Source organism: Solea senegalensis, linkage group LG5 (genome assembly GCF_019176455.1).
Source record: "Solea senegalensis isolate Sse05_10M linkage group LG5, IFAPA_SoseM_1, whole genome shotgun sequence".
Classification (NCBI taxonomy): Eukaryota; Metazoa; Chordata; class Actinopteri; order Pleuronectiformes; family Soleidae; genus Solea; species Solea senegalensis.
In genome coordinates this window covers 4,399,092-4,423,753 of record NC_058025.1, presented here as the reverse complement: position 1 = coordinate 4,423,753, position 24,662 = coordinate 4,399,092, and the positions used below count along the sequence as shown (strand labels likewise).

Genomic DNA, 24,662 nt, shown 5'->3' with positions numbered 1-24,662 from the left:
GTAGCACAATTACACAGATTGCTCATGTTTTGCTCCAAGAAAGAAAGAAGCCTGACTATTTGTGTTTTCTTTTTAATTATTAATGATAGCGTTTACCTAAAATGACCATTTCATTTTGTCTGTTGCGGCTGATGCCGTTTCCTTCTCTGCAGCTGCCTGGCGAGTTGATAGTGGTAGTTAATGCCTCCCATTTATGGCTGAAAACACATGGAACATTTTAAACTGTGACTTGAATCACAGTAATTAAATGCAGTCCTGTGGCAAATTAAACTGGTGCTTGCGATGATTTCTTGGATTCTGTCTCTTCTTTTTTTTTTCTTTCCAAGCTACCGTGTCATTAAAAACGCTTGCAACGCGTACGCGCTTCCACATGGTAGCGGAAGTAGCAGGAAAACTTCCAGCCAAAGTTTCCGCTGCTTGAGATTCATAGCCAGAGACACTTGACAGACACAAACTGGATTTGTCAGCCCCAGAGAGTGCTGTCTGAGCTGCCAGCATTAACAGTGACAGCCAACTGTCACTCCTAATGCTACACAGCTAAATGGGAAATACGAGCCATTATCTGGATTGTTTTTGACTTGGTCATATGTCGACTGGCCCTGAAGGTGAGAGCGATACGGTTTACAGAGCCATCAAATCACAGGGTGTCACTCTCCAGCTAATAATGACAGGTATGGTCTGTGGTCCCAGCTCGCCACGGCACGGCACGGCACGGCACGGCACGGCACGGCACGGCAAGGCACGGTTGAATTTGGTTTTCAAATCAAACCAAAAGTGCTGTCGCTAAATTAGATTTGAGACGTTTCCCTGGTAAATGTTGGAGATTAACCCAGGTTTTTTTTTAGGATCGTTAAGTCTTTTTAACTGATCTACAGTTCGGCATTGCTCGGCTTGATTCTTGTGTCGGACGTCTCTTCCTGTGACGGCACTCTGACCAGTCAGTGGCCGGCAGTCTGGTGTCGTCACGCCTCAGCTCGCTTGGAACATCGCCGGTGCAGGTACAAAAAAAAAGTACCTGGTACCAGGTACAAGGCTAGTGGAACCGCAAGTTAAGCGTGCCGTGCCGAGGCGAAGCGGGGCGAGTCGAGCCGGTTAAAACACGCCATTAGACAATTGCATTTTATTGTTTAATATCATGGCCATTTCTTATCCCTTCGATATCACATGATTATCAGAACAAAAAAAAACATATTGCAAATAACTAATTAGTAAGACAACATTACCTCGTTAGTGTACACTGAAAAAAAAGAAAACAGAAAATGTCAAACGTTGGTTTGAATGAAGTGTATTCATTATCATTTTATCAACACAGCAACAACAACAACACAAAAACAGTGGGTCACTGTCATCAAAAACAACATAAAATCCATGAACAAACTCCCACCACTTTGTAATGAGCTGTCATAATCGCTACTTTTGCAATCATGGTTTTGACCCTGGGCACACATGGACTCATGTTGTTGATGCATCAAACCCCTCAAAACCAGGGGGATCAGGGTTAATGCTAATGCTAAAGGAAACAAGCAAACAATTCCAATTAACCTCATCCCACTCAAAGTGATCCAGGCGCATTTACCTCATCACATTAGACTAATGGATGCTAATTCTTAAATATGTGACACACTGTAGGTGTCGTACACATCCACGTAAATGTGGTATTAAAACCTCTTCCACTCAATATTTGTTATTAGCAGGTAACAAGGGAAGAAAAACCCTTTGAACTCAACAAAACTTTGGGCATCTTGACAACTTTTGTTGAGAGAAAAGTCGTTTTATTTGACATTGTTCGCTGCGACACAGAGCTGTTTCGAGTTGGAGTGGGGTCGAGTTTTAATGTTGCCACACAAAAGAGAGAAGCTGAACGCAAACCACAGCACACGCTACACTTTTACTGGGAAAGTCTTCAAGACGATAGAGAACACAAGGTCTCATAGGCAAGTCTTTGTGTGTCTCAGCTTGTGCAACTGTGATCAGTGGCGTATAATGCAAAGGCTACATATCATCGACCTCATAAATGGATGATTGAAACGTTGCTTTCCCTTCAGTCTCTAAAAAGCACTGTAAAGGACAGTACGTAACAAGTATGAGACGCTTAATTTGCTCATTTTACTGAAACTTGATCAGTTCCTCATCACTGACGCTGCATGATCTGGATTTATGATGACTTGGTTATGATAAGATTATAGATTAAAATGCTTCATATTCATCCAGACGACACGTCTAACGTTCATGCTAGAGCTGCACCTAACCATTGTTTTCATAATCAATGTATCTGTCGAGTAATCGTTTGGTCCGTAAAATGTCAGAAAACGTTTAAAAAAAGGTTGCTCAGTGTTCGTCCAACGTGGAAGTGACGATGTTCTCCAATGTCTCGTTTTGTTCACAAACCGAAACGATTCACTTGTAATGATTTCTTCGTTCTATGGAGCAAAGGAACGCCGGAAATATTCACATTTAAGAACCTGAAACAATCAGACATCGTATTAACCGAGTAATTGTTTCAGCTGTAATTCATCCATTCATTCACGCACACACATCCATATGCATCGTTTCTTCCCCCCCTCACACATCAATCACACCCATTCACATGCTGTTGGCACAGCTGCCAGAAGCAATTTGAGGTTAAGTGTCTTCCGCGCACACACACGGGTGTGCAGAGAGAGAGAGAGAGGATGAAATAAATTGAGCCCCCTACCTTCCAGTTAGAGGACAACTCCCACTACCACTGAGCCACAGCTGCCCCAGTGTTTCCATGTGTGTGTGTGTGCACGTGTGCCTGCAGTGTAGGTGTGTTCCGTATGGGTTTTTGCACTTGTTCTAACTACACACTGTTCCCTGTATCTCTGCTCAACACCTTGAGGTCATATCAGACCTGTGCTGGACAGGCAGGCTGGTTCCCATTTAGATTATGGATGGTTATTACTGTCTCTTGGCTGTCAGTCAGGTTAAACCAATATGTCCCAGGATGGAGGCTTATCATGCAACAGAGAGGACCTTCTCTCTGTGAAGGAGGAGGAGGAGGAGAAGGAGCCATTTAAATAAGTCATCTTTTTTTTTTAACGAATGTGTTAGCGCAGTCTCTCTGCATTCAAATGTCAAGTGTTTGTTTTACAAATTGCTCTGTGAAGTGATTTTAGAAATGACACATTACGCGAGAGATAGACTATTTACCTATTTACAACTTTGCGTCACCGTAATAACGCAGCGGTTTGTGCAGTCGGAAACATTTCCGGTGGTTTCTGACAGCTGAGAAGTTGCACGTCAAAGCCAACGTGTGGTTATTACGGTAATTTGTTGCAGGAAGCCGGCAAATCAGCGCCTTTGTCGCCAGATAAAACACCTGTACATAGTCTCTATTTTTTGGCCCGTTTTCTTGGACGTTGAGACAAAAACTCAAACAAACTAGTGTTTTTTCCAAAATAATTGTTTTGTTCTCCATTATAAACTGTTAATATACTATTTTAACATGCAGTAAATTGTAAATAACTGCCAGATATTGAAATTCATTCTAAAATTGGATGGATTTCATGGTTAAAATCAGCCAAAAAAAACATTTTGAGGCTTTAATGGGTAATATTACTTAAAATAACCATAATCATTGACACATCTACCACCGATCTCCTATTTAAATCATTCACTGCATTATATAAGCACAGCTCTTGCTTGGGGTTTAGCAGAATACTCGTGTTACTAAATAATTTAGACGGTAAACTGAAGTTGTTTGCTGCTGTGCATCCTCACAGCTACTGTAGGCGTGGGTCAGAATATGAATTTGGTGATGTGTCGTTGTCCTTCCTTGTGCAATATGATCATCTATCAACCAGGGCAAATATTCATTTAATCATTTAATTAACAAAGGAAGGTGCTCTAAAGTAAACAGTCCGTCCTCACGGTGGCGCTGCTCAAATGAATGAGGGGAAACTTGGGCGTATCGTATCGCGATGTACGTATTCTTGGTTTTTGAACACAGTGTTGAGTGTTTATGTGATCTCGCTCTCCTTCTCTCAGACTCAGCATGGCACAGAGCACAGAGCATTAAATCACGATTGTTTCAAGCGTAGTTATAGATCTGTTTATGGTCCCACTGCAGGAGACAGTAGAGCTCTGGTTTAGCTTTGATGGCAACATTTATGGGGAGGGAACTTTTTCAGATCTGTTACATTAGCAGGGTTTTATGTACAGTGCAGCGACGGTTTACTGCTCAAATGAAGAAATTAGGGGACACGTGTTTGATCATTATGTTGCTGGTATCTGAGAAACAAGAGCTTTTAAACTATATGTGATAAAACCCAAAAAAACACTCAATAAAACAGGTCATTTAGCAGTTTAAAAAGACATGACTGCTGCATGCATGTCTGTTCCTTGACTAAGATCTGGATTTGTTTGGGCAACTTCAGCTGTTTCTTGGTCCTAAAAACCATCACTGAGAATCCAGTGTTGATGCTTTGCCCAAGATAATTCACAAGTAGAGCGGCAACTGACAATTATTTTTAGAATTGAGTAATCTGTCGAGTATTTTCTCACTTAATCGAGTATTCTTTTGTCAATCAAGTGTAGGAAAATGTTGAAAAATCTGTGTTTAATAAACCTGGAAATCACATTCAGAGATTAGAAAATATTCACTTTCAGAGATTAGAACACGTTCACATTCTGAGATTAGAAAATGTTCCCATTCTCTTTCTGAGATTAGAAAATGTTCACATTCACTTTCTGAGATTCGAAAATGTTCACATTCCGAGATTAGAACATTTTCGCATGTCGAGATTGGAAAATATTCACATTCTGACATCAGAAAACGTTCGCGTTCAGAGATTAGACAATATTCACATTCCTAGATTAGAAAACGGTCACATTCCGAGATTAGAAAACGTTCACATTCTCTTTCTGAGTTTAGAAAATGTTCACATTCCGAGATTAGAACATTTTCACATGCCGAGATTCGAAAATATTCACATTCCTAGATTAGAAAACAGTCACATTCCGAGATTAGAAAACGGTCACATTCCGAGATTAGAAAACGTTCACATTCTCTTTCTGAGATTAGAAAATGTTCACATTCCGAGATTAGAAAACGTTCACATTCTCTTTCTGAGATTAGAAAATGTTCACATTCCGAGATTAGAAAATTTTCACATGCCGAAATTCGAAAATATTCACATTCCTAGATTAGAAAACACTCACATTCCGTGATTAGAAAACGGTCACACTCTGAGATTAGAACATTTTCGCATGACAAGATTAGAAAATGTTGGCATTCTGAGAATAGAAAATATTCATATTCATACATCTCTGTTTACCAAACCTGGAAATCATGATGTTCTCAAATGTCTTTTCAGTTTTCATGTTTTTTTTGTTTTGTTTTGTTTTTTTTGTCAAACGGAGCAAAGAAACCAGAAAATATTCACATTTAAGATGAGAAATCAGAAATCTTGTATTCATTTTAATGGTTACGGTCACAAGGTCACACGTGGGTAAACTAACCATACGACTTTGCTGTAATAAGATTATCTCGCTATCTCTTTTTTGTCAGGCGATGACCTGAAATACCCTCACAGCTGTTCATAATATCAATTGCATGGATTATAGGTAATAATCAACAACTGAGGCAAGAAATAAATGTTGCCAGCCCAGTGAATTGAAGACATAACATGTATGCACTTGTATATGTCATTATTCTAACACTTGGGTAAACAGAAATAATCACTTCCTTTTATGTATATCTCCCTTCTTCGCATGTGTGTTTGTGTGTGGGTGGTGAATACTTGTCAGCATCTGGAGGCATGTTTTTTTTTTCTTTTCTCTTATGAGTGTGTCATTGTGTGAACGCGTGCACACGTGTGTGTGTGTGCGTCTTGACCCCTATGGTAAAATAGGAGAAAAAAACTAAAATAAGTGAAGCGTGGAATGAGCTTGGTTTTGGGATTACGCTGGTTCCTCTAATCTGCCAAACAGATTAGAGGAAGTGGGGAAGTGCGTTGGCTTTGACTCTTTCTGACTCCACTCAATTCTTTCTCTTTTTTATCACGAAGGTGTTGAACAATTTCTCAACACGTCTCCATATACGTGCAGTAGGTAAAATGAACACAACGTTAGATTATGTTTTTGTAAAATGCCCCAGAGAACACTGCAAAGATTAATTGTATTTTTACATTAAAAAAAAAACACCACCATTGGGAACTCAGCCTGACAGAACACCCACATTTGGTTTGTGAAGGAGAGAAAAAACCTACTCCGTGCATGTTTTGTTGAGCAAAGATTGGACCTCAGACTTAATTAGTTTTCTATGAATAAAATGAAATTAAAATGTTGGCATCTCAAACCTTCGTGTCTTCGTGTGCTTATACCTCATCAGTATTCAACGCTGTGGATAGAAAACATGCACATGACATTGAGTCATACTTTTAATTACCCAAGTGTGGTCAATTGTAGGCAGTATCATTAGCTATTGATCAATAACATGCATTTATAATGCGAGGTCCCAGATCCCTGTGCATTCAGGGCTTTGAAAAAACATCTCATAAACAATAAAACAATTGTTTTTTTCCACTTGATCTCCTTTTGTGTTTCGCTGCGATAGCTGTGTCCAGCTTCCAGACACTTTTCCTTTTTTTATATATATTATTTGGGAAGCAATCTACAAGTGATGATGGAGACGGAGGGCTGTGGTAATGATGCTAGACAAGCCAAATCATAGCCACGGAGCTCAGATGGGGCTCAGGCACCAAGGATGGATGCCACAGGCTTTAATCCTGCACTGGTTCAGAATGATGAACACATATTAGTCAGAGGCCACCGACCAGGACGCAGTACAGTAGCAGTGTGTGTGTGTGTGTGTGTGTGTAAATGGGAGGTGGGGGCTCTGACACAGTGGCAGGTTTTGTTATAGCAGCTATTCCTGTTGGCAGGGATTATTTTTTACCCCACACAGGTAGCAGGTGTCTCTGGCTTTTACTCTTACTGATAACATGTGAAAATGTGACTGCACATATGGAAGTGTGCAGTGCAATAAATAATTTAGTCGGATCAGCAGTGTTGCAAACAGCTGGTGCACTCAATGCTGCTACATTGTTATGATAAAACTAATATAAATGTTTTTTCCCCCCTCCCCCTTCTACCTTTCTCTGATCTGCGTCTCAACGGCAGCAGATGGTGAGGAACCAACTTCAGCAGGTGGGAAATTGTTATGCTTGGTAACCCCCTCTTCATTTGTGAACGTCTGTATGAGTGTGTGTGTGTGTGTATGACTCTACCGATATGTCTTTTTTAGAAAAAAAAAAAAACCCTCATTTGCGTCGCGTTTTTCTTCATTGTCAGGGTTCTAGCTAGCACATTTTAGCGCAACGGCCCGCTATGTTATAATTTGCTGTTGTTATGTTAAAGCATTTTTTTTAGCGTAACATCCCTTTTTATCAACAGCGCAGACCAAGAACAGCGGAAGAAGTCATGTTTTTCATTTACAAATATCCAATCCTAATCCAGCACTAATTTGGAGATAATATGCTGATACAATCCAGGGGGGCTGATGCTTTTGAAATGGCTTGAAATGACTCAGCATAAATGTGTCATTAACGGCTTCATAGTTCAACGTCTAAAGGTCTATAATTGCAGTTTGTGGTGTCGGTGATGATCAGTTATTCTCTAATGTGGAGAGAAAAAGCTATTTTGATTTCTAAAGCCTTTTCCTCTCGTTATTATAACTGATTCTAATTCCTGCATTGATTCGCTGACCATGCTTGGTCAGCAGCACTTATGATTATATCGTTTGGCAGTTCATTTCATAGGCAGCTCTATTTTAACCTCGTCTAATAGTGTGTCTGAGAAGAAATCTCTTTCCCTCTCGCTGTCCTTTTTCTCTCTGGTACAGATTTTTTGAAATTGTTTTCTGAACTTCACAGTCAATTCGGTGAAATGATTGCTTTCGCTTGATGGCTTTTCACGGTGACACATCCCGCATACCTGAGTATTTAGCATAATTTCCGGGGCTGCTTTTGAAAATGACTTTCCCGTGCCAGCATCCAGGGAGGAGAGCGTCTCAAAAAAACCTCCCCGTCTTTCATGTAGAGCACAATCCTTAAAGGGACGCCATTAATATCTGAATGTAATGTGTACGTGAACTCTGTGAAGAAAATTCCATATAGAAACTCATTTATAGTCATATTGTGTGGCAAAAAATGTAAATGTAATTGGAGTTTTATTACAAAAGCAAGTCCACAGAGGACAACGGTAAATAAGAACCTGATTTATCTTCATCAACGGCGTAATTAAAATGTCACTTCACATCTGGGGCAGGGGATACGGCAACTGAATACAAACCTATAGTTCATAGTTCACCTCTGCCTCTTTCGCGAATTTGAATATGTGCACTATTATTATTAGGATTTGAGATCAAATTGTTTTAAACAAGAATCATTTATTTATTTAATAATTGAGAAAAATGATTTAGAAAAAAATAAATTGTTTCCCCACTACAGAGCCCGAGAAATGACATAAAACTAAACTATTTTGTGGCCGTAAAATATTGATTTGTGCGCCTGAAATAGTCATTTGTGGAGTTTTTTCCCCCCCCTCATGTCATGTTTATTATAGGCACAGTTTAATGTTAGCCTCTAAAAGGCTCAAAATACATGTGTGCATTCACACAATGCGACTAAAAGAGAATGAAATCAAGTCTTTTATTTGATTTATCCCATGAATAAACCAACAAGTAACAAGTGAAAACTCTACATTCTAAATAAATGAAGAATATTTTTATTTTATATATTTATTTTTTTTATTTATATTATATTATTATTTTAGCCTTAACATTCTTACACATTTAGTAATGACTGAAATCAATCTTTACAGTCTTAGAGAGAGAGAGAGAGAGAGAGAGAGAATGTCAGAAAACACAAGAAATAATCACTGGCTCTGCAAATGACCTGAATTATGTGCAACTCGTGACCGTTGACCTGGAACTGGACTTAAAGAGAAAGTAGGACAGGGTGATGTGTAAGGCCAAATTACTTGTGACAGGTTTGAGGCCGTTTAGCATATCAGCTGCTCCTTCACAGTCTGCGTACAGTATCTTTAATCTTCGTACCTCTGCGTTCTTTGTCTGGGTCGTTAGCCGGGACCATCCATCACCGCATTTGGCCTGTATTTTCTTTAGCTCTCGTTTGTATATCTCTGTATATGCGCTCATGATTTGAATTTATTGTAGCTCTGTGTTTTCTTTGAACGTTTGCCAACCAGTAGTAGGTTGGAGATTTACAGTACAGAGAGAGAATAGAATGTATGGTCTGTGTGCTAACCTTAGCAGATTATTAATGCTCGCTGCCACAGTGTAATATTCAAAGAAGAAAATAGAGAAATTGCCAATATTATATCTACATAAAGTGGGATTTTTTTCCCTTTACATTTAGAAAAAATAGAACACCCATGATTCATTTATTTACACATTTTTTTTTACAAAAACTACTTTTTACTTTCATCTCAGAATTCTGACTTTTTCTTTAATCTCAGAATTCTGATTGTTTTAATATCAGAATTCTGACTTCTTCCTTTAATCTCAGAATTCAGATTTTTATTTCAGAATTATGACTTTGTCTTTCATCTCAGAATGCTGACTTTTTCTTTAATCTCGGATATTTTACTTTAATCTCGGATATTTTACTTTAATCTCTGATAATTTACTTTAATCTCGGATATTTTACTTTAATCTCAAAATTCTGACTTTTTCTTTTATTTCAGAATCTGACTTTAATCTCAGAATTCTGACTTTTTTCTTTAATCTCAGAATTCTGACATTTTTCTTTGATATCGGAATTCTGACTTTTTCTTTACTTTAGTCTCAAAATTCTGACGTTTTCTTTAATCTCAGAATTCTGATTTTAATCTCAGAATTATAATTTTTTTTCTCAGAATTCCGACTTTAATCTCAAAATTCTGACTTTAATCTTCGAATGTGGCCCTTAAACGTACACTGGTGACCAGTTCTTTTTTATAGTGTAGTACAGTATAATCTGTGTGCCTCTAACCCATCTGCATGAAGAGAGAATAATGTTCCCCTCTTTAATAACCAGTCATCACAGACTGTCACTTGCTCAGCACTCTTGGGATTTTGAGCACCAGCAGATAAAAGCATTAGTTACATAAGACGGTTCCTTAAGTAGAATAATAATTCCTCTGTATTGAGTTGCTGTGTGTAAAAAAAAAGACTTTATGGTCATTTTTTCTCTTTCTTTCTGTACATGGTTGGATGTATTGTCCTTGTATTGTTTATGTCACATATCATGTCTGTGTTACCATACATGAAATAGTAAATAAACACCTCAAGTTACATTTTCACCTGCTCGGAATATCATAAAAAGCAGCTGTTGCTTTGTCACAGCTGTCTGTGTCGGTGTAAAATGTTTTTCACAGGCTGGGATGTATTTTTATTCCATGAAGTGTTTGGCCCAACAACACTTCATCAGATGCACACTGTACCCCTTCATTGCTAAAGCAGCTGTTGTTGTTTTTTACAGTGGAATGCAGGGTTTTTGGTTCCTTTGAGCGGCTCCACGAGGGGAAGAGCTCTTCTCGCCAGAGTTTAAAAACAAAAAAAGCAGTTAAAACAAAATGCCAGGGGTGTGATGATAATTCATTTTAACCAGGTGAGTCAACAAACACTGTACTGTAGTGTTAAAGTGAGAGCTTTGTAGTTTTAGCAGCACTTGCTGCAGACCTTAGCAGAACACTGAACAATATTCACCCACTTCTGGTCCGTACTAGATTGTAAAATTATTTTTTTTAGATCCTGGAAGACACAGCTTTGACATTTCCAACCTCCACTTATTTCTCAGGATTCTCCTGGAATGATATTTCCAGTGTGACCTCTCCGCTCCCTTTTGTTCTTTCTTTGACATACCCCAAGCCATTTGGTTTCTGCACCATTCCTTCTACTTTAACTCTTAAGTGCATTTTGTCTGACATTTTCAAATGTTGATGGGCTTGAAATGGCAGAAGGGAAGAGGAGGAGGAGGAGGAGGAAGGGCACAGGAGGATAGGAGGCCAAGGACGAAGCACCGAGAGGACTGATGTTATATTGGCGGGTGCGGTGCCAGCTTTCATCAGTCGAGGTGAATGATGGGTGCGGTGACCCCGTGATCCGGTGAAGCCGTCACAGAAGGAGCGCGCGGATGAAAATAGATTTGACACAATTAGGACACGTGTGGTCAGGTGAATGTAAATGAATCTTTACCTCGGTCGGTTTTTATTAATTTATACGATTTTATTTTTGCCAGTGAAGCTGTGACATCATCAAAACGAACAGGATCACCATGGTTACAGCGAGTGCAGATTAAAGTGAGCGGCGTCTCTCTTTGAAAATCGCTCATCCACAAAAAAATAAAAAGTTACCAGTCGACACTTCGCTTCCTTCAGGTGTGAGTCAATCGGATGAGGAGTTGTTAAGAGATTCAAAAAATGCCGACGGGAGAATTGGGTGATAATGGGCCTGTCTGTGTGTCACTGTTCACTCAAGATTGAGAACTTTGTACTGAAAGTCGGAGCTGAGGGATCATGTAATTCTCCTGAATTCCATTCAAAGACTTTAATATTTAATATTAATATTGGCGTGGTTGTAACTGCATTGGAGCCACCAAGAGAAGATGAAATCCGATGCTTGTTTATGGTAAAGCTCTCTGACTAAAGAAAGCTATTGTGCCGCTGCTGCTGCTCTCCAGTTAAACTCATCCGGCTCTACAACATGACCCACTTGACAGCACATATTTATTATGGCACAGTGAAGAAGGCTGTGTTTGACCTCCACGTGACGCACGTGTAAACTAGTCACACTGAGTCAACACCGCGGGGAAGCCGCAACAAGGCTCTATCCTGCTTTTAAATGTTACGTATACGGCACTCGCGCTGTTTTTCCAGAGGAACATTAGCTCTTGAGTGTGTGTAATAGAAAACCAGTGTGAACAAGGGCCTCAGTATTTAATTATAACCCTCTCACCGAGTCAAGAGAGTCTCAAAACTTAACGCTTACAAGCCGCGCAGCTTCAGCGGTGCATTGTAAACTACTCTGTATTTGTAAGCAGCTGTGTTCAAAGCTGCAGCGCACGCGTGACTTTGAATGTAACAGACATTATGTTTAACCCTTCAGTTACCAATCCTGTCGTCACAGACAGGATGTGTCATTACGGTAGCCCTCAGGCTACCTCAGCCCTACCGTAACTAAAAATAAATAAATAAAATCTAAATAAAATTCTGGATATCATGATGGTCATAAGAGGGTTCAAAGTTCTGCGTTACAGTTTTAAGATAAAGAACACAGCAAATGCGTTTCATGTACATTTATGTATCAGCTGAGATGTGCGAGCGTTTAATGTGTCGGAGCTTTGACCCTGAAAATGCTCTCGTGTCACTGATCTGCGTGGAAACGAAGGGTGTTTTTCCCTGCGTGAAACCACTGCTCAGGTTTTCATGACCGATTGATTGGCCTTTCTTTGCTGCCAAACACCAAAAAAAGAAAGAAATCACAACACTCGTATACCGGACACAACAGAGGCTCATATCAATCACTGAGTGAGTGCTGGCTTGTGCAGCAGCAGCAGCTGACATTCACACGAGCAAGCTGCCAGCGTTTCAGACAGACAGACACACATCACACAACATGGGGTGAACGTGAGCATCCACCAGCAGCTTGATAGGATCGCCTCACATGACACGAAACGTACATTCCTTTGTTTTCTCTCAAAAGATTGCTTGTTTGTTTTTGTTTTTTTTAGATGTGTTTGGTCCATTCCTCCCTGCTGCTCACAGCATGCCCTGTCATTCCTGTTATTCAGCCATGTTTTCTTGAAACGGTCAACAGTTTGCTGCAGAAAGTGAGGGGGTTTATTTACCCCCTTTATTTCCCAATATATGAAGGCGGACCAGATCCGGACCCAGACTCTGTCCTGTCCAGACCGAGAGCCGGAACCGACATGTCATTTTAAATTTCTTTTTCGGACTGTGTTTCTACCGTTTCTACACACTTCTCAGTGAAAGGGACTTCCTGCCTGGACAGGCAGAGCAGGGCGGGCCTTCATTGCGTTGCGGTGAAAGTGAATCAGTGTACCATGGATTGTCTTTTAATCCGAAATGGACCGAGGGCGTTCCTGTTCATCCTTCCCTTATAGGAAGCTCAAAACCGCTACGAAAATGAGCATAAAAAAGCATTTGATAAAAAGTGACCTCACTGAATTCAATCCAATGTTGTTTAAATGGCATTGACTTCACTCACAAATCCAAAATGGCGGCCTTCCTGTAGGATTCACGGGAAAGTCGCCGTCGACGCTTTTGACAGTCCCAACCTAATGAACACGTGTACCAAGTTTCGTTCATGTACGTTAAACCCGACATCAGATGACCTAATAGAAGTTTTTGGCGTCCGTATTTAGCCCCTCCCACTTCCCATTTTTTTGACGCACATACGTCTGAAACCACTTTCAGGCGTAAATTTTCACCAGTTCTGATGCGGTCGCAGAAATCCGTGAGTTTTGGGGTATGTTCAGGTTCTCAAAAATACGATTCAAATCCTCCTTTAACTTCCTCTGCTATACAGAGATTAATATGCATGATTTGTTTACGTGTTTCCATCTCTTATTATTGTGTATGCTAACTGTGTGTGTGGCATCTGAATCGGAATCTGTTTAAGGCTTCAACTGCAGCCCTTTTTTTTAAAAAAACAACAACAACAACAACATACACACACACACACATCAAGTGTGCAGCATTTCCATCACTTTGAAGTTGGTGCTTCAAAAGCATCGTCCGGCTTCATAAATCACAGTATCAGTCAATCAATATCGCTGCATCTTTTTTTCTCTCTTCATTATCATTGTTTTGTAGACGTCGCAGAGCCTTTCATATCTTAAAAAGTCAATGAATAAATAAATAAATAATACCCCTCCCTCCCCCCACCCCCCCCGACACGAACGCAGACGTCATACGGAGCGCACTCTCCCCCGTAGCTCTCTCACTCACTGACCCCCTTATGTGTTTTTTTTTTTTTTTTTTCCACCTTCCATTAGAGAGTGTGTCAGAATGCTTTGGTGAAACTATAGATCGTCACGTCAAAACAGCCCTGAGACCTGTCACCACCTCCTCCTCATCTCTCACAGGGAGAACGGGCCCTTTGTGAGCGAGCTATTACACCTTCTCTATTCAACTTACCAACCTTATTATATACCTTTGTTTGTAATTCACTTGCAGAGACTTACTCATTCCAACGAGGGGAAAAATAATAATGATGATGGTGTTTATTCATTTTCTTTACTGCGTTAGTGCTCACGCGTGGCACAGATCTGTGACGTGATACACAACTCCTTCTATGGAACGTCCTGGGTGTGTGTGTGTGTGTGTGTGTATAGGTCACATATTCAGGCTTTAAAAAAACGGGGTTTGTTGAGTCAAAGTTATGAAACGGGGTTTGTTGAGTCAAAGTTATGATTCATTTTATATCGCGTTTTTAGTAGTGATATAAAGTAGCGACAAATGCACCGAAGACACAAAATATGGCGTTTTTCTTCTCTTTTTGTTTCTAAAAACGAGCCGAGTGAACGTTGAACTAGAGCTGAAACGGACGATTATTTTCATCATCGATTAGTCTGTCGATTATTTTCTCCACTCAATCGAGTAATCGTTTGGTCCATAAAATATCAGAAAGCGTTGATCAGCGTTTGTAAAACCTGGAAATGATTCTCAAATGTTTTGTCCACAAACCAAACTGATTTCGTTTCAATGATTAAGGAGAAACGAATCAGAAATCTCGTTTTAATCATGATAAAAGCTTCGATTGGCACCAAGAAACCGATTATCAAAATACTTGGCGATTCATTTTAGCAAAAACATTTAACAGGTGCTGTTCTCACGTCTTATTGGAACAGTTTATTGGTGTTCCAAACTGATCTTGGACAGACTTAAAGCAGGAATAGAGAGGCACGCGCTGGCTGCAGGTTTTGCATGCGTCATCCCAACGTCCTGCTTTGGTAGTTTTGTTTCAGTGTTTAAAATGATTGGCCATTTTCGGCCCAAATGTTTCAGGGGCCGAATTTTCAGTGCATCTCTTGTAAATACTATAAGTTTAAACATAGAATTGGAAAAAAGCAGCCGAAATACTCTGTGTTCTAAACACTAGATCGGGTCGAGTCTAAAGCGGTGAGCTGAAATTGTTGAATGTAATTGTGTGACTTCACCATACTTTTATGTGCTCTTCGCTCTCGTTCATTTGTCAAACTGACCAAAGAGGCCGTGCTCGTCTTTTTTTGGTGCTCATCACTTGAATGACCTAAAAGGCCTGTCGGAGCACAGCTAATCTGTCAGTGTAGAAATAGTGCATTAAAAACACGGGGAAAATAAATCGTTTAAAGAGACTGGGAAGCTTTGAAAATGACTCATACATGGAAACGTTGTTTTGATTCTCCAGGTTCTTCTTTTTTTTTTTTACAAACTTTTATAAATTATTACATGGTGTGCTTTTCTCACTGGGCCTTTCATGTTCAACACATGCTGAGATAAATTCTTAAAAAAAGGTTTACCCATTCTATCCCAATACACAGTTTTTTTGATAACCTTGGTTTCGGCTTGCACAACTTGATGTTTAAAAGATGAGATGGCCTTTTTTTTGGCAGGCCCTTGAATTATGAAACCAATAACTGTAGGCCAAAGCTGGGTTATTTATTGGGCCTCAAGCTGTGGCTGAGTCCAAGGCAGATTTTCCAGTTTTGTGGACACCATATTGAGGGCACACCAATTAAAGCTGAAATTGACAACTGTTTGGCTTTAACCAATCATTATGATGTTGAAACTGATTGCACGACATAACGGTGATAAAAAAACAAAACAACGCCACCTGTGTAAATATTGATCACCTGCAATCTTCTGCCCACCAGGACTTCATGGAAAAAACTGTATTGATTTATGCTTTCAAAGGAACTTTGTTATTCTGAGTCCAAAACAGTGCAGGAAATTAACTTTTTTCTACTTTGTTTTCTTTGCCCCCTGTGAAATATGTTTTCAGGGCTATTTTTCATGATATACAAGACAAATATAATATAAGATGTTGAAGTTCCTTGTGTCTTCTGTGAAGAAAGTGCTAGGGTTCTTGTGCGACCACTTAGAATGTAACTATGCATAGCAGTGAAATAGACGTGTCATGTATTGTCAGCAGTAGTTGTCAAATCCATCTTTCTACCATGGCAAAAAGCAAGGGCTGCACGATAGATCGTAAATCTATCGCCATCCATATCAACATGTGCGACATATACGTGACTTTTGCTTGCAGCAGGCAACAACTTCCTGCATAAAATATCAAACTCCATTTTTTTTTTTAAATCTAGTTTAATTTTCTCTGTTTGTGTTATATTTATAATCTGTCGCCATCTTATTTGTTGTTGTTTGTTATCTACTGAAGATTATTAGTATAAAAACAAAAAAAACAGCCTGAATTAGATTGAGAGACAGATTAAAGAAAAAGTCAGAATTCTGAGATTAAAGAAAAAGTCAGAATTCTGAGATTAAAGAAAAATTCAGAATTCTGACACTAAAGAACAAGTCAGAATTCTGAGATTAAAGAAAAAGTCAGAATTCTGAGACTAAAGAACAAGTCAGAATTATGAGATTAAAGAAAAAGTCAGAATTCTGAGACTATAGAACAAGTCAAAATTCTGAGATTAAAGGAAAAGTCAGAATTCTGAGATCAAAGTCAGAATTATGAGATTTGAGGAAAAGTCAGAATTCTGAGAAAAAAAGGTCAAGATTCTTGATTAAAGTCTGAATTCTGACTTTAATCTCAGAATTCTAACTTTAATCTCAGATTAAAATCAGAATTCTGAGATCAAAGTCAGAATTCCGAATTACATTTTACTGCATGTGCCCCTAATAATCTTCCATATGTGTAAATGTATATATATGTATATATGTATATATATATATGTTCCTATATATATGTATGTACACACACACAAATCAAAGACGCTTTTATTTGTATCACAAGTGATATCGCCATCATTATATTCAGCAGTGTTATCGCATGTCACATGATTTTCTTATACACTGAGCGGGGGCCACCATCGCAGTGACTGTTATAGCAGTGATATCTCTTTTATTTGGGCTTTGGTGTTGTTCAAGTGGAGGTGTTAAATATATAAGCTGCTCAGTGTTGTGTTCGTGTAGATCTTGGCTTGCAGCTCTGGCAAACGATGCTGTGGGCATGTGTAGGAGGAAAAGGGGCAGGAGTGGCATATGTTTACTGATGCCTTGCTGGCTGTTGTCAAATCACACTTTGCAGAAGTTCTAACTCTCTTGTTTTACAGAGGTGTTCATATCTCAGGAGCAAACTCAAGGCCGTGGTGCTATTTTCTGAGCCTGATCTTGAGCACTGTATAGAGAAGAGTGGTCACCGGATACAAAGGCAGCTGATAGGGGAAAAGCACCTGTCTTCTTGTGACCCGTGACAGTGACCACGCAGGAACCTTTGGGGACACAGAAGTTGTCAGTTGAGCAGAGAATTCTTCTCCACCAGCAACTCCAGGGGTTACAACCTCGACTCAGACACAGCCGCACCAAAAAGAAAGACTAAATCCAGTTAAACCATGGACTGTTTCACAGTTAACAGGTCTAAAGTAAAGAAAACATGGCAGCTAACAATTTGTTTCATCACAATCTGTTGATAAATGTTGGGATTAGGGGCGTGATTGGTTATGAATTTAGAATATTAATAATTAATTAATTATGGAATAATTAATTTCTTATAAAAAAGTTGAGTAAAACTCAAATCGGGGCACCACTCCTCTCAAACAGAGGAGAACAATCGGTTCTGAATGAACCATTAATTCATAACCTCCAAAAACAGTCTCATAAATTAAGCCGACTACCAATTTGGATTATGATTAGTAATTAACTTAATAATTGATAAATCACAATACTACATCAATAGTTAGGTGAATTGAAGGATTGGAGTTCTACAGGGAAGAGGTTGGCAATATACACACTTGTGCAATATTAATCAGACCAGACTGTATATATTATAAAACATTTATTAAAAAGACATCAAAGATTTGAACAAGAATATCTACTAAATGTAACTATATACAGTGTGTGTGTGTGTGAAAGAGAGAGAGTCTGTGTGTGTGCAGGTCAAATGGTCAAGTCAGATAGAGTTAGACTACAACTCAAGATGGTGGTTGACAAAGAAACTACAAGATGGGGGAATCAAAGATGGCTTCTTGACCGCATGGCTGCTGTGTTTCTTGGTTAACTACTTTTGTAAAGTGAGATGTCAGGTTAGATGAGAGGTTAGAAGCATGCACATCTAGAGCTGAAAGCTAAGGAGCATGGACATCACTAACATCATATTAACCTAAATCTAGACATTACAACAACACTTTGTGTGAGCAAGTAAGCTCGGTACAACATTTCATCTATGCTTAGCCAAGTAGTGTAATGCTATGCTAGGCCCAGTTACGTTACCAAGTCCTTAAAAGATGCAAAAGTGTCTTTTTGAGGTGCTGTCTGTTGGTCCAGGAACAGTAGATGGTTGACTGTGTTTCTGGTGTCTGTGGCTCAGGTTCCTCCTCACAAGTTAGCTAGTTGGAGCTAACTTGGTTCTGGATCCTTGGTTGATCCTTAGGCAGGCTCTGGTGTCGCTGCCTCTGATGGGAGGATAGCAGGCTGCTGTGAGCGGGCCTGCTCGAAGATCAGCAGAGAGGGTCTCTTACTGCTGGAAGCTTGTTAAGCTCTGTGCTGAAGGGTCTTCAGTCGAAGAGCTGACGTCTGTGTCCTTCCTGCACCCCAAAAGGGCAGGGGAGAGCAGAGGAGCCTGTGTCCTCCGGTGAGGTGGAGAAGAGAAGAGCGAAGAGAAGAGAAAGAAGGCGGGGAAACCTGGCTTTTGTATTGCCTGTTACATGGGGTCACATGTCACAAAGTGACCACTGAGGTGGGTTTCCCACTGATGTGTGGAAGATAAGGGATCTTTATTGACTGAGTTTTATGACACTCTTTGTCTTTGAGCAAGGGGCCATGTGTTCTCCATCCAAGATACATGTGACTCCATCTTGAATGAGCTGATCCCCAACAATCCCCCCTTGGCCTCAGGATCTCACTCCATGTGTGATCCTGAGGGCACAGTGTACAGTCAGTTCATTCACTTTGTAACATCTGGGCATTGATTAACCTCTAATTTGGCTAAGCAGTAATATTACAAATGAAGAACATACAAAAATGGCATTGTACAAAAAATACCTAACTTTATCAGGTTAGTAAAAAGAGGAAGGTTAGATGTGTTAACATGGTAAATACCAAGAGTGGCAACTGTAAATGGATATCAGCGTGATCATAACTAGCTCTGTATGGTCATAACAAGATGTCCTTGACTAGTGTACAAAACTTATCCTACAGCTGGAAGGGTACTAACAAAAGTAAAACTAAAGTTTTCCGAAGAATACAAAGTTGAGCAGTGGTTTTCTTAAGTGACGTAATAAGTCTGGTTATTACAGTGTTAAGAATCACTGAAATTGTTATATGTGCATACCAAAATCTGGATGCCTACTCATCTAATAAAACTAAGAAAAATGTAAAATAAACGAGGAAAGGACATTATTCAGGACAGGTTGGATTGTGTCCTAAGGGTTTGTTCAAGTGTGGAGCTCTAGTATCTAAAGCTTTCTGGAACTTGTGGCTTAGGGCTATAACACCTGTAGCTGGAGAAGCGGTGAGATTCACTGTCACTGTCAAATCGGTCATGATCATGTTCTGAGCTGTACTCGGAGATACTGCGGTCATCATCAGAGTAATTTAGTGGCTGATCATGTCTTTGGGCCAGAATCTCTGAGTATGGCCTCCAACAACTTCTGTTGTGGGAGTGCCTGTCTCGGGGCAGCCAGTGGACATGGCGGTTATGCTTTCTGTCCCTAGGCTTCTTTTTGTCACCCCCCTTTGTTCTGTTGTGAGGATGAGATTTTGAAATTGTTTGTCTGGGTGACACTTTTGGAGTTGACCTGTCAGGTTTAAAGATTTTATCTCTCGCCTGTGGTGGGACAACCGATTCCCAAGCCATCTGAGATATCTTCTTTATCTCAAGCATGGAAAGTTTACCTTGGCTTGTCTGAAACACAACGTGAGTGCGTATGCATGGGTGAAGGTTGCGCACGAACAGGGACTTAAAATTTGGATTTTCTTCCAAGCCAGGGGCAATTCTTCCCTGAAAATACACCTTTCTCAAACGTTGGAAATAATCACGTGGATGTTCGCGACGAGTATGTTTAACTTGAAGGGCTGCAGCCATGGAAGTAATCTCGTCCACACTTGAGGAGAATTCTTCTATGAGAACTTGACGAAGCTCTGTGTAGTTATTTCTAACTCTGAGGGGAAGTTCCTGTATAAACTTGCGGACTGCTTTAGAGCTGCTTTTCTCTACAAGTTTAATCTTTTCCCTCTCGGTTGCATAGGGAAGGTCAATAAGGGCTTGGTCTACCTCAGCAAAATAATTGTCTATGTTGTGATCACAGTTGTCTGGATCAAAATGATCAATGTCTTTTGCAAGAGATTCCAGTACCTTAAAACGAAAACATTCTGAGGTCTGAGCATGTCGTTCATGTGCTCCTGCTGTTTTCTCTGGGGGGTAGGTGAAGCCTGCATGGCTGTTATCACCATGATGCTGCAGAGAGGAGCCTGAAAAGGGGGAGGGATAGTCCTGAACTGACCTAACCCCCTCTCCATCGAGGTGAGCATGCACAGCAGTGTCATGCATGTGTGAATAAAAGGGGTTCTGGATAGAAATTCTACTAGAGGCTGAACTACCTATATCAGAAATGTCAGATCTGCATGACTTTGTTCCCAAAGAGTTAAGCTCATTTAGAAACTTTTCACCACTCTTGTGTGATGGAGTTAAACGCTCACTACAGGGAGGCTGTGAGTCAGAATAACCAGAGTCACATCTGCTGGACAACTCTGGTGTCGAGAGATGCTCTGATCTAAGCTTAAACAATTCTTCCTTGTGGAAGCAGAGATCTGACTCTGCAGAGTGTAGGTCTACTAAATAGCGCACAGCTTTCTTATTGGCCTTGTTTACCTCTTGGAGGAGGCAAGCATTCTGCACTCTTAGCGACTCAACTTCTTTCTCTAGAGTTGCTTTGCTCTGAAGTGAAAGGCTGGCCTGTCTGTGGAAATTCAGCAGCAAGCATTCCAACAATGATGCTTTGGATGCATTCTTAGCATCAACACTGTTATAGACGAGAGAGTTTATCTCCTCCTTGCATTCATTTAAACTTAACTTGTTGATGAATTCAACATAACCAGTCTTTAGGTTCTGTGCAAGAGATGAAACAAACAGTTCTACACAGGGATTCTCCATTTTTAGGTCTAGAGAAGAAGGAGTTTAAGCAAGTTGTAAAATACAACAAACAAATCAATTTGTTATTATTTTAACCTGAGGAACACTATGTAGTGTTGCTACCCTTGGCTAACAACAATATAGATGTCTACCACATGGAAAGGAGCTTTCTTTGAAGCAGCTAAAGCACTGACTAGTAGCTATATTAGGCTTCAGAAAATGTGGGAGCAGGGTTTAAGAAAATATTTAGGGGAAAATATCTTAAACTTAACTCAAGATGAAACACATGAATGTTACAGCAAGGTACACAATTTTTCACAGGGCGGTAAAGCGCACTGTGGCTCTATTTCAATTCTCACTTTGGCTGAAATGCACGGCAGTAACAGCACAAAATACAAGCTTTATGACACAGGGTTGTGGCACGCTGTGTGTTACTTAAAGAAAGAGCACTTAATTTAACAACCAGATTTTCAGTGTCGAGTTTCTACAGATCAAGTTAACTGGACATTTAGCAACATTTGCAAGCTGAAAGACAAGTTAAAATCATAGGATTGTATGATAACAATAACCAAAATGTTTTTTAGTTACATGTAGTAAACCTAATTTTACTCAAGGTATTTCCTGTATAACTGAAGTCTACTCCAGTCGAGGATTAGTGAAACACCAAAGTCAAGTCTGGGGAATCTACCTGGTGTATTGACCAAAATTATGGTCAATTAATATTACACAATTATGAATAAATTGCCAACAGTACCCGTCCTCACACGGGGCACCAATTATGTTGGGATTTAGGGGCGTGAGTGGTTATGAATTTAGAATATTAATAATTAATTAATTATGGAATAATTAATTTCTTATAAAAAAGTTGAGTAAAACTCAAATCGGGGCACCACTCCTCTCAAACAGAGGAGAACAATCGGTTCTGAATGAACCATTAATTCATAACCTCCAAAAACAGTCTCATAAATTAAGCCGACTACCAATTTGGATTATGATTAATAATTAACTTAATAATTGATAAATCACAATACTACATCAATAGTTAGGTGAATTGAAGGATTGGAGTTCTACAGGGAAGAGGTTGGCAATATACACACTTGTGCAATATTAATCAGACCAGACTGTATATATTATAAAACATTTATTAAAAAGACATCAAAGATTTGAACAAGAATATCTACTAAATGTAACTATATACAGTGTGTGTGTGTGTGAAAGAGAGAGAGTCTGTGTGTGTGCAGGTCAAATGGTCAAGTCAGATAGAGTTAGACTACAACTCAAGATGGTGGTTGACAAAGAAACTACAAGATGGGGGAATCAAAGATGGCTTCTTGACCGCATGGCTGCTGTGTTTCTTGGTTAACTACTTTTGTAAAGTGAGATGTCAGGTTAGATGAGAGGTTAGAAGCATGCACATCTAGAGCTGAAAGCTAAGGAGCATGGACATCACTAACATCATATTAACCTAAATCTAGACATTACAACAACACTTTGTGTGAGCAAGTAAGCTCGGTACAACATTTCATCTATGCTTAGCCAAGTAGTGTAATGCTATGCTAGGCCCAGTTACGTTACCAAGTCCTTAAAAGATGCAAAAGTGTCTTTTTGAGGTGCTGTCTGTTGGTCCAGGAACAGTAGATGGTTGACTGTGTTTCTGGTGTCTGTGGCTCAGGTTCCTCCTCACAAGTAAGCTAGTTGGAGCTAACTTGGTTCTGGATCCTTGGTTGATCCTTAGGCAGGCTCTGGTGTCGCTGCCTCTGATGGGAGGATAGCAGGCTGCTGTGAGCGGGCCTGCTCGAAGATCAGCAGAGAGGGTCTCTTACTGCTGGAAGCTTGTTAAGCTCTGTGCTGAAGGGTCTTCAGTCGAAGAGCTGACGTCTGTGTCCTTCCTGCACCCCAAAAGGGCAGGGGAGAGCAGAGGAGCCTGTGTCCTCCGGTGAGGTGGAGAAGAGAAGAGCGAAGAGAAGAGAAAGAAGGCGGGGAAACCTGGCTTTTGTATTGCCTGTTACATGGGGTCACATGTCACAAAGTGACCACTGAGGTGGGTTTCCCACTGATGTGTGGAAGATAAGGGATCTTTATTGACTGAGTTTTATGACACTCTTTGTCTTTGAGCAAGGGGCCATGTGTTCTCCATCCAAGATACATGTGACTCCATCTTGAATGAGCTGATCCCCAACATAAATGTTGAAAAATGTTCTCAAATGTCTTGATTTGTCCCAATTTTAATGATTTATTTCTTATATGGAGCAAAGAAACCGGACAATATTCACATTTGAGAAGCTGGAAAATCATAAAGCTTGTTTTAATTATTGAAGAAAACACTGTAAAAACTGGCTGCCCTATTTCTTATTATGTGTAATACAGACTTAAATACAGACAGGTCCATAGAGAGTCCTTAATAAACAATTAGAAAGATTATTTTACCCCTTTTTTTTGTTCAGTAAATTGGTAAACACAACATTTACCAGCGGCAGCAGACCTTTGCTATACACTCCTGAACATTGAAGTGTAAACAGTGGTGATAATGAATGAGAGAGGCTGCGTACACAGCGAGATCATCACATGTACTCGGTGGACTTGATGAACATAAATTTCCCTGCAAATTAGTATTTGCAAGGAACGGGGGGAAAAACTGAACTGAATATTACCAACGTTTATTTCACTGTTTCACAATCTTAAAAGACTGACAACGGGAATGTACTTGCACTGTTTGTTTTGTAACTGTTCTTATGAACTATGGTCAGGTCACCCTTGTGGAAGAGGTCTTGATCTCAGTGGGTCTTTTATCTGGTTAAATAAAGGGCCTTTCTGTATACTGAGCTGCTCCGACCATTGGACAGAGGCGAAGCGTTAACAAGTCTTTGGCGTTTAGTAAGAGTGCTGATCTGGCATGTCAGGTTTCATAAAGTTGGCCTCTCATGATTGGATTGTTTTACGAATGCACTGGAGCTGTAGCACAACACAAAGAAACACAATTGGTGGATTGATATATGGTGAAAAAAAAGGTTTTATAGTATGTTTGCTTATGAAAAATATTCGCCAGTTAACCCTTAGTGCTCACAGATTTGTGCCGAAGTGTCTATCGTCTTCTTACGTGTCGTTGAGTCAAAGTTAAGATCTACGAGTTACATTGCATTTTTAGAAAGTAGCAGTAATTGCAGAAGTCACAAAAGAGGCTGTTTTTTTTTCTCCCAGATTTCACAAATTCAATCCGATTTGAATCCCTTTTTACAGGCCACAAATTCAAATACTTGGAAATGATTGGATTGTTTTCAAAAAATATATCATTTTCATGTAGAAAATCAAGGTCCATGAAGGT

General features: G+C 39.8%; 1 protein-coding gene across 1 annotated transcript in view; it reads left to right on the top strand.

Moving 5' to 3' along the window:
• Positions 1-24,662, top strand: part of LOC122769418 (EGF-like repeat and discoidin I-like domain-containing protein 3) — a 114,239-nt gene that overhangs the window by 21,632 nt on the left and 67,945 nt on the right. Inside the window, exon 2 of the mRNA XM_044025938.1 lies at positions 7,144-7,170. Within this exon, the coding sequence (XP_043881873.1) occupies positions 7,144-7,170 (27 nt within the window). The remainder of the gene's footprint in view (positions 1-7,143; positions 7,171-24,662) is intronic.